At 45.6% G+C, this 10,350-nt stretch overlaps 1 protein-coding gene across 1 annotated transcript in view; it reads right to left on the bottom strand.

The window, feature by feature from the left end:
- The window catches only part of LOC115170523 (COP9 signalosome complex subunit 1-like), a 68,154-nt gene that overhangs the window by 49,029 nt on the left and 8,775 nt on the right, over window positions 1-10,350 (bottom strand). The window contains exon 11 of the mRNA XM_029726738.1: window positions 8,819-8,940. Within this exon, the coding sequence (XP_029582598.1) occupies window positions 8,819-8,940 (122 nt within the window). The remainder of the gene's footprint in view (window positions 1-8,818; window positions 8,941-10,350) is intronic.

Raw genomic sequence — 10,350 nt, 5'->3', positions numbered from 1 at the left:
CTGTGTGTGTGTGTCTCACCTGTATAAGGGCTCTGTTTCTGATCTGTGTGTTGTGTCTCACCTGTATAAGGGCTCTGTTTCTGATGTGTGTGTGTCTCACCTGTATAAGGGCTCTGTTTCTGATCTGTGTCTGTGGTGTCTCACCTGTAAGAAGGGCTCTGTTTCTGATCTGTGTGTGTGTGTCTCACCTGTATAAGGGCTCTGTTTTCTGATCTGTGTGTGTGTGTCTCACCTGTATAAGGGCTCGTTTCTGATCTGTGTGTTGTGTGTCTCACCTGTATAAGGGCTCTGTTTCTGATCTGTGTGTGTGTGTCTCACCTGTATAAGGGCTCTGTTCTGATCTGTGTGGTGTGTGTCTCACCTGTATAAGGGCTCTGTTTCTGATCTTGTGTGTGTTGTCTCACCTGTATAAGGGCTCTGTTTCTGATCTGTGTGTGTGTGTCTCACCTGTATAAGGGCTCTGTTCTGATCTGTGGTGTGTCCACCTGTATAAGGGCTCTGTTTCTGATCTGTGTGTGTGTCTCACCTGTATAAGGGCTCTGTTTTCTGATCTGTGTGTGTGTCTCACCTGTATAAGGCTCTGTTTCTGATCTGTGTGTGTGTCTCACCTGTATAAGGGCTCTGTTTCTGATCTGTGTGTGTGTCTCACCTGTATAAGGGCCCTGTTTCTGATCTGTGTGTGTCTCACCTGTATAAGGGCCCTGTTTCTGATCTGTGTGTGTCTCACCTGTATAAGGGCTCTGTTTCTGATCTGTGTGTGTCTCACCTGTATAAGGGCTCTGTTTCTGATCTGTGTGTGTCTACCTGATAAGGGCTCTGTTTCTGATCTGTGTGTGGTCTCACCTGTATAGGGCTCTGTTTCTGATCTGTGTGTGTGTCTCACCTGTATAAGGGCTCTGTTTCTGATCTGTGTGTGTGTCTACCTGTATAAGGGCTCTGTTTCTGATCTGTGTGTGTGTGTCTCACCTGTATAAGGGCTCTGTTTCTGATCTGTGTGTGTCTCACCTGTATAAGGGCTCTGTTTCTGATCTGTGTGTGTCTCACCTGTATAAGGGCTCTGTTTCTGATCTGTGTGTGTGTCTCACCTGTATAAGGGCTCTGTTTCTGATCTGTGTGTGTGTGTCTCACCTGTATAAGGGCTCTGTTTCTGATCTGTGTGTGTGTGTCTCACCTGTATAAGGGCTCTGTTTCTGATCTGTGTGTGTCTCACCTGTATAAGGGATCTGTTTCTGATCTCTGTGTGTGTGTGTGTCTCACCTGTATAAGGGCTCTGTTTCTGATCTGTGTGTGTGTGTGTGTGTGTGTCTCACCTGTATAAGGGCTCTGTTTCTGATCTGTGTGTGTGTGTGTGTGTCTCACCTGTATAAGGGCTCTGTTTCTGATCTGTGTGTGTGTGTGTCTCACCTGTATAAGGGCTCTGTTTCTGATCTGTGTGTGTGTGTCTCACCTGTATAAGGGCTCTGTTTCTGATCTGTGTGTGTGTGTCTCACCTGTATAAGGGCTCTGTTTCTGATCTGTATGTGTGTCTCACCTGTATAAGGGCTCTGTTTCTGATCTGTGTGTGTGTGTCTCACCTGTATAAGGGCTCTGTTTCTGATCTGTGTGTGTGTCTCACCTGTATAAGGGCTCTGTTTCTGATCTGTGTGTGTGTCTCACCTGTATAAGGGCTCTGTTTCTGATCTGTGTGTGTGTCTCACCTGTATAAGGGCTCTGTTTCTGATCTGTGTGTGTGTGTCTCACCTGTATAAGGGCTCTGTTTCTGATCTGTGTCTCACCTGTATAAGGGCTCTGTTTCTGATCTGTGTCTCACCTGTATAAGGGCTCTGTTTCTGATCTGTGTGTGTGTCTCACCTGTATAAGGGCTCTGTTTCTGATCTGTGTGTGTGTGTCTCACCTGTATAAGGGCTCTGTTTCTGATCTGTGTGTGTGTGTCTCACCTGTATAAGGGCTCTGTTTCTGATCTGTGTGTGTGTCTCACCTGTATAAGGGCTCTGTTTCTGATCTGTGTCTCACCTGTATAAGGGCTCTGTTTCTGATCTGTGTGTGTCTCCCTGTATAAGGGCTCTGTTTTCTGCTGTGTGTGTGTCTCACCTGTATAAGGGCTCTGTTTCTGATCTGTGTGTCTCACCTGTATAAGGCTCTTTCTGTTTCTGTGGGTATCTGTGTGTTTCACCTGTATAAGGGCTCTGTTTCTGATCTGTGTGTGTGTCTCACCTGTATAAGGGCTGTTTCTGATCTGTGTGTGTCTCACCTGTATAAGGGCTGTTTCTGATCTGTGTGTGTCTCACCTGTATAAGGGCTCTGTTTCTGATCTGTGTGTGTGTCTCACCTGTATAAGGGCTCTGTTTCTGATCTGTGTGTGTGTCTCACCTGTATAAGGGCTCTGTTTCTGATCTGTGTGTGTCTCACCTGTATAAGGGCTCTGTTTCTGATCTGTGTGTGTGTCTCACCTGTATAAGGGCTCTGTTTCTGATCTGTGTGTGTGTGTCTCACCTGTATAAGGGCTCTGTTTCTGATCTGTGTGTGTGTGTCTCACCTGTATAAGGGCTCTGTTTCTGATCTGTGTGTGTGTGTGTCTCACCTGTATAAGGGCTCTGTTTCTGATCTGTGTGTGTGTGTGTCTCACCTGTATAAGGGCTCTGTTTCTGATCTGTGTGTGTGTCTCACCTGTATAAGGGCTCTGTTTCTGATCTGTGTGTGTGTGTGTGTGTCTCACCTGTATAAGGGCTCTGTTTCTGATCTGTGTGTGCGTGTGTCTCACCTGTATAAGGGCTCTGTTTCTGATCTGTGTGTGCGTGTGTCTCACCTGTATAAGGGCTCTGTTTCTGATCTGTGTGTGTGTGTGTCTCACCTGTATAAGGGCTCTGTTTCTGATCTGTGTGTGTGTCTCACCTGTATAAGGGCTCTGTTTCTGATCTGTGTGTGTGTCTCACCTGTATAAGGGCTCTGTTTCTGATCTGTGTGTGTCTCTCACCTGTATAAGGGCTCTGTTTCTGATCTGTGTGTGTCTCTCACCTGTATAAGGGCTCTGTTTCTGATCTGTGTGTGTGTCTCACCTGTATAAGGGCTCTGTTTCTGATCTGTGTGTGTGTGTCTCACCTGTATAAGGGCTCTGTTTCTGATCTGTGTGTGTGTCTCACCTGTATAAGGGCTCTGTTTCTGATCTGTGTGTGGTCTCACCTGTATAAGGGCTCTGTTTCTGATCTGTGTGTGTGTGTCTCACACTGTATAAGGGCTCTGTTTCTGATCTGTGTGTGTGTCTCACCTGTATAAGGGCTCTGTTTCTGATCTGTGTGTGTGTCTCACCTGTATAAGGGCTCTGTTTCTGATCTGTGTGTCTCACCTGTATAAGGGCTCTGTTTCTGATCTGTGTGTGTGTGTCACCTGTATAAGGGCTCTGTTTCTGATCTGTGTGTGCGTGTGTCTCACCTGTATAAGGGCTCTGTTTCTGATCTGGTGTGGTGTGTCTCACCTGATAAGGGCTCTGTTTCTGATCTGTGTCGTGCGTGGTCTCACCTGTATAAGCGCTCTGTTTCTGATCTGTGTTGGTTCTCACCTGTATAAGGGCTCTGTTTGATCTGTGTGTGTGTCTCACTGTATAAGGGCTCTGTTTTGATCTGTGTGTGTGTCTAACCTGTATAAGGGCTCGTTTCTGATCTGGGTGTTGGTCTCACTGTATAAGGGCTCTGTTTCTGATCTGTGTGGTGTCTTCACCTGTATAAGGGTCTGTTTCTGAATCTGTGTGTGTGTATCCTCACCTGTATAAGGGCATCTGTTTCTGATCTGTGGGTGGTGTCTCACCTGTATAAGGGCTCTGTTTCTGATCTGTGTGTGTGTTGTCTCACCTGTATAAGGGCTCTGTTTCTGATCTGTGTGTGTGTCTCACCTGTATAAGGCTCTGTTTGCTGATCTGTGTGTGTGTGTCTCACCTGTAGGAAGGGATCTGTTTCTGATCTGTGTGTGTGTCTCACCTGTATAAGGGCTCTGTTTCTGATCTGTGGTGTGTGTGCCTCACCTGTATAAGGGCTCTGTTTCTGATCTTGTGTGTCTGTGTCTCACCTGTATAAGGGATCTGTTCTGATCTCTGGTGTGTGTGTGTCTCACCTGTATAAGGGCTCTGTTTCTGATCTGTGGGTGTGGTGTGTGTGGTCTCACCTGTATAAGGGCTCTGTTTCTGATCTGTGTGTGGTGTTGTCTCACCTGTATAAGGGCTCTGTTTCTGATCTGTGTGTCTCACCTGTATAAGGGCTCTGTTCGATGATCGGTTGTGTGTGTCTCACCTGTATAAGGGCTCTGTTTCTGATCTGTGTGTGTGTGTCTCCCTGTATAAGGGCCTCTGTTTTCTGATATGTGTGTGGTGTCCTCACCTGTATAGGGCTCTGTTTCTGATCTGTGTGGTGTGTCCTCACCTGTATAAGGGCTCTGTTTCTGATCTGTGTGTGTGTCTCACCTGTATAAGGCTCTGTTTCTGATCTGTGTGTGTGTCTCCCACCTGTATAAGGGCTCTGTTCTGATTGTGTGTGTGTCTCACCTGTATAAGGGCTCTGTTTCTGATCTGTGTGTGTGTCTCACCTGTATAAGGGCTCTGTTTCTGATCTGTGTGTGTGTATCACCTGTATAAGGGCTCTGTTTCTGATCTGTGTGTGTCTCACCTGTATAAGGGCTCTGTTTCTGATCTGTGTGTGTGTGTCTCACCTGTATAAGGGCTCTGTTTCTGATCTGTTGTGTGTGTCTCACCCTGTATAAGGGCTTGTTTCTGATCTGTGTGTGTGTCTCACCTGTATAAGGGCTCTGCTTCTGATCTGTGTGTGTCTCACCTGTATACGGGCTATGTTTCTGATCTGTGTGTGTGTCACACTGTGTAAGGGCTCTGTTTCTGATCTGTGTGTGTGTCTCACCTGTATAGGGCTCTGTTTCTGATCTGTGTGTGTGTCTCACCTGTATAAGGGCTCTGTTTCTGATCTGTTGTGGTGTGGTGTCTCACCTGATAAGGGCTCTGTTTCTGATCTGTGTGTGTGTCTCACCTGTATAAGGGGCTGTTTTGATCTGTGTGTGTGTGTCTACCTGTATAAGGGCTCTGTTTCTGATCTGTGTGTGTGTCTCACCTGTATAAGGGCTCTGTTTCTGATGTGTGTGTGTCTCACCTGTATAAGGGCTCTGTTTCTGATCTGTGTGTGTGTGTCTCACCTGTATAAGGGCTCTGTTTCTGATGTGTGTGTCTCACCTGTATAAGGGCTCTGTTTCTGATCTGTGTGTGTGTGTCTCACCTGTATAAGGGCTCTGTTTCTGATCTGTGTGTGTGTCACCTGTATAAGGGCTCTGTTTCTGATCTGTGTGTGTGTCTCACCGTTATAAGGGCTCTGTTTGATCTGTGTGTGTGTCTCACCTGTATAAGGGCTTGTTTCTGATCTGTGTGTGTGTCTCACCTGTATAAGGGCTCTGTTTCTGATCTGTGTGTGTGTGTGTCTCACCTGTATAAGGGCTCTGTTTCTGATCTGTGTGTGTGTCTCACCTGTATAAGGGCTCTGTTTCTGATCTGTGTGTGTGTCTCACCTGTATAAGGGCTCTGTTTCTGATCTGTGTGTGTGTGTGTCTCACCTGTATAAGGGCTCTGTTTCTGATCTGTGTGTGTGTCTCACTGTATAAGGCTCTGTTTCTGATCTGTGTGTGTGTGTCTCACCTGTATAAGGGCTCTGTTTTGTTCTGTGTGTGTGTCTCACCTGTATAAGGGCTGTTTCTGATCTGTGTGTGTGTGTCTCACCTGTTATAAGGGCTCTGTTTCTGCTCTGGTGTGTGTTCTCACCTGTATTAAGGGCTCCTGTTTCTATTCTGTGTGGTGTCTCCCTGTATAAGGGCTCTGTGTTTTGATCTGTGTGTGTGTCTCACCTGTATAAGGGCTCTGTTTCTGATCTGTGTGTGTGTCTCCACCTGTATAAGGGCTCTGTTTTGATCTGTGTTTGTGCCTCACCTGGTATAAGGGCTCTCTGTTTTCTGATTCTGTGTGTGGTTGTCCCTACCTGTATAAGGGCCTATGTTTTGCTGATCTGGTGTGTGTGTCTCACCTGTATAAGGGGCTCTGTTTCTGATCTGTGTGTGTGTGTCTCACCTGTATTAAGGGCTCTGTTTCTGATCTGTGTGTGTTGTCTCACCTGTATAAGGGCTCTGTTTCTGATCTGTGTGTGTGTGTCTCACTGTATAAAGGGTCTCTGTTTCTGATCTGTGTGTGCGTGTGTCTCACCTGTATAAGGGCTCTGTTTCTGATCTGTGTGTGTGTGTGTCTCACCTGTATAAGGGCTCTGTTTCTGATCTGTGTGTGTGTGTCTCACCTGTATAAGGGCTCTGTTTCTGATCTGTGTGTGTCTCACCTGTATAAGGGCTCTGTTTCTGATCTGTGTGTGTGTCTCACCTGTATAAGGGCTCTGTTTCTGATCTGTGTGTGTGTCTCACCTGTATAAGGGCTCTGTTTCTGATCTGTGTGTGTCTCACCTGTATAAGGGCTCTGTTTCTGATCTGTGTGTGTGTGTCTCACCTGTATAAGGGCTCTGTTTTGATCTGTGTGTGTGTGTCTACCTGATAAGGGCTCTGTTTCTGATCTGTGTGTGTGTGTCTCACCTGTATAAGGGCTCTGTTTCTGATCTGTGTGTGTGTCACCTGTATAAGGGCTCTGTTCTGATCTGTGTGTGTGTGTCTCACCTGTATAAGGGCTCTGTTTCTGATCTGTGTGTGTGTGTCTCACTGTATAAGGGCTCTGTTTTGATCTGTGTGTGTGTCTCACCTGTATAAGGGCTCTGTTTCGATCTGTGTGTGTGTGCTCACCTGTATAAGGGCTCTGTTTCTGATGTGTGTGTGTCTCACCTGTATAAGGGCTCTGTTTCTGATCTGTGTGTGTGTCTCACCTGTATAAGGGCTCTGTTTCTGATCTGTGTGTGTGTCTCACCTGTATAAGGGCTCTGTTTCTGATCTGTTTGTGTGTGTCTCACCTGTATAAGGGCTCTGTTTCTGATCTGTGTGTGTGTCTCACCTGTATAAGGGCTCTGTTTCTGATCTGTGTGTGTGTGTCTCACCTGTATAAGGGCTCTGTTTCTGATCTGTGTGTGTGTCACCTGTATAAGGGCTCTGTTTCTGATCTGTGTGTGTGTCTCACCTGTATAAGGGCTGTTTCTGATCTGTGTGTGTGTCTCACCTGTATAAGGGCTCTGTTTCTGATCTGTGTGTGTGTCTCACCTGTATAAGGGCTCTGTTTCTGATCTGTGTGTGTGTGTCTCACCTGTATAAGGGCTCTGTTTCTGATCTGTGTGTGTTTCACCTGTATAAGGGCTCTGTTTCTGATCTGTGTGTGTGTCTCACCTGTATAAGGGCTGTTTCTGATCTGTGTGTGTGTCTCACCTGTATAAGGGCTCTGTTTCTGATCTGTGTGTGTGTGTCTCACCTGTATAAGGGCTCTGTTTCTGATCTGTGTGTGTGTCTCACTGTATAAGGGCTCTGTTTCTGATCTGTGTGGTGTGTCTCACTGTATAAGGGCTCTGTTTCTGATCTGTGGGTGTGTCTCACCTGTATAAGGGCTTGTTTCTGATCTGTGTGTGTGTCTCACCTGTATAAGGCTCTGTTCTGATCTGTGTGTGTGTCTCACCTGTATAAGGGCTCTGTTTCTGATCTGTGTGTGTGTCTCACCTGTATAAGGGCTCTGTTTCTGATCTGTGTGTGGTCTCACCCGTAAAGGGCTCTGTTTCTGATCTGTGTGTGTCTGTCTACCCGTATAAGGGCTCTGTTTCTGATCGGGTGTGTTGTCTCACCTGTATAAGGGCTGTTTCTGATCTGTGTGTGTGTCTCACCTGTATAAGGGCTGTTTCTGATCTGGTGTGTGTGTGTGTCTCACCCGTATACGGGCTCTGTTTCTGATCTGTGTGGGTGTCTCACTGATAAGGGCTCTGTTCTGATCTGTGTGTGTCTCACCTGTATAAGGGCTCTGTTTCTTGTGTGTGTCTCACTGTATAAGGGCTCTGTTTCTGATCTGTGTGTGTGTCTCACCTGTATAAGGGCTCTGTTTCTGATCTGTGTGTGTCACCTGTATAAGGGCTCTGTTTCTGATCTGTGTGTGTGTGTGTCTCACCTGTATAAGGGCTCTGTTTCTGATCTGTGTGTGTGTCTCACCTGTATAAGGCTCTGTTTCTGATCTGTGTGTGTGTCTCACCTGTATAAGGGCTCTTTCTGATCTGTGTGTGTGTCTCACCTGTATAAGGGCTCTGTTTCTGATCTGTGTGTGTGTGTCTCACCTGTATAAGGGCTCTGTTTCTGATCTGTGTGTGTGTCTCACCTGTATAAGGGCTCTGTTTTCTGATCTGCTGTGTGTGTCTCACTGTCTAAGGGCTCTGTTTCGATCTGGTGTGTGTGTCTCACCTGTATAAGGTGCTCTGTTTCTGATCTGTGTGTGTGGTCTCACCTGTATAAGGGCTCTGTTTCTGATCTGTGTGTGTGTGCTCACCTGTATAAGGGCTCTGTTTCTGATCTGTGTGTGTGCTGCTCTCACCTGTATAAGGGCTCTGTTTCTGATCTGTGTGTGTGTGTCTCACCTGTATAAGGGCTCTGGTTTCTGATCTGTTGTGTGGTCTCACCTGTATAAGGGCTCTGTTTCGATCTGTGTGTGTGTGTCTCACCTGTATAAGGGCTCTGTTTCTGATCTGTGTGGTGTGTCTCACCTGTATAAGGGCTCTGTTTTCATGATCTGTGTGTGGTCTCACCTGTATAAGGGCTCTGTTTTCTGATCTGTGTGTGTGTGTCTCACCCTGTATAAGGGCTCTGTTTCTGATCTGTGTCTCACCTGTATAAGGGCTCTGTTTCTGATCTGTGTGTGTGTCTCACCTGTATAAGGGCTCTGTTTCTGATCTGTGTGTACAGTGTTCTAACGTGGGGGGCCAGGTACAGGTCCAATAGAAGGTTATCCTGCAGGAGAGAGAGAGGAGGAGAGGGGGAGAGGGCGAAGAGGAGAGAGAGGAGGAGAGAGAGAGGAAGGGCATTGGTGTTAGGTGCACATTCAAATCCCAGTTGTTTTTGAGCCATGGGGCGGCAGGTAGCCTCATGGTTAGAGGGTTGGGTCAGTAACCAAGAGGGTTGCTGGATCGAATCCCTGAGCTGACAAGGTAAACATCTGTCGTTCTGCCCTGAACAAGGCAGTTAACCCACTGTTCTCTGGTAGGCTGTCATTGTAAATAATTTTTCAATTTTTTTATTTCACCTTTATTTAACTAGGCAATTCAGTTAAGAACACATTTTTATTTACAATGACGGCCTAGGAACAGTGGGTTAACTGCCTTGTTTAGGGGCAGAACGACAGATGTTTACCTTGTCAGCTCAGGGATTCAATCTTGCAACCTTTCGGTTACTAGTCCAACGCTCTAGCCGCCCCACGCCTAGTTAAATAAAATGTAAAAAAACAACCTCAAGACTAATTCAATCAACATTACTGAGTGGCAATATAGTTTTTCATTCAGATTTTGCAGTTAGCCTGTAACAGTCCATATAAAACTGTTTTTTCTTCCTTAACGTCATCTAGTCAGCCTGTAACAGTCCATATAAAACTGTTTTCTTCCTTAACATCATCTAGTCAGCCTGTAACAGTCCATATAAAACTGTTTTCTTCCTTATCATCTAGTCAGCCTGTAACAGTCCATATAAAACTGTTTTCTTCCTTAACGTCATCTAGTCAGCCTGCAACAGTCCATATAAAACTGTTTTCTTCCTTAACGTCATCTAGTCAGCCTGCAACAGTCCATATAAAACTGTTTTCTTCCTTAACATCATCTAGTCAGCCTGTAACAGTCCATATAAAACTGTTTTCTTCCTTAACATCATCTAGTCAGCCTGTAACAGTCCATATAAAACTGTTTTCTTCCTTAACGTCATCTAGTCAGCCTGTAACAGTCCATATAAAACTGTTTTCTTCCTTAACGTCATCTAGTCAGCCTGTAACAGTCCATATAAAACTGTTTTCTTCCTTAACGTCATCTAGTCAGCCTGTAACAGTCCATATAAAACGGTTTTCTTCCTTAACATCATCTAGTCAGCCTGCAACAGTCCATATAAAACTGTTTTCTTCCTTAACGTCATCTAGTCAGCCTATAACAATCCATATAAAACTGTTTTCTTCCTTATCATCTAGTCAGCCTGTAACAGTCCATATAAAACTGTTTTCTTCCTTAACATCATCTAGTCAGCCTGTAACAATCCATATAAAACTGTTTTCTTCCTTAACATCATCTAGTCAGCCTGCAACAGTCCATATAAAACTGTTTTCTTCCTTAACATCATCTAGTCAGCCTATAACAGTCCATATAAAACTGTTTTCTTCCTTAA

This window comes from Salmo trutta, chromosome 32 (genome assembly GCF_901001165.1).
Source record: "Salmo trutta chromosome 32, fSalTru1.1, whole genome shotgun sequence".
Classification (NCBI taxonomy): Eukaryota; Metazoa; Chordata; class Actinopteri; order Salmoniformes; family Salmonidae; genus Salmo; species Salmo trutta.
This window is presented reverse-complemented; position numbering and strand designations above follow the sequence as displayed.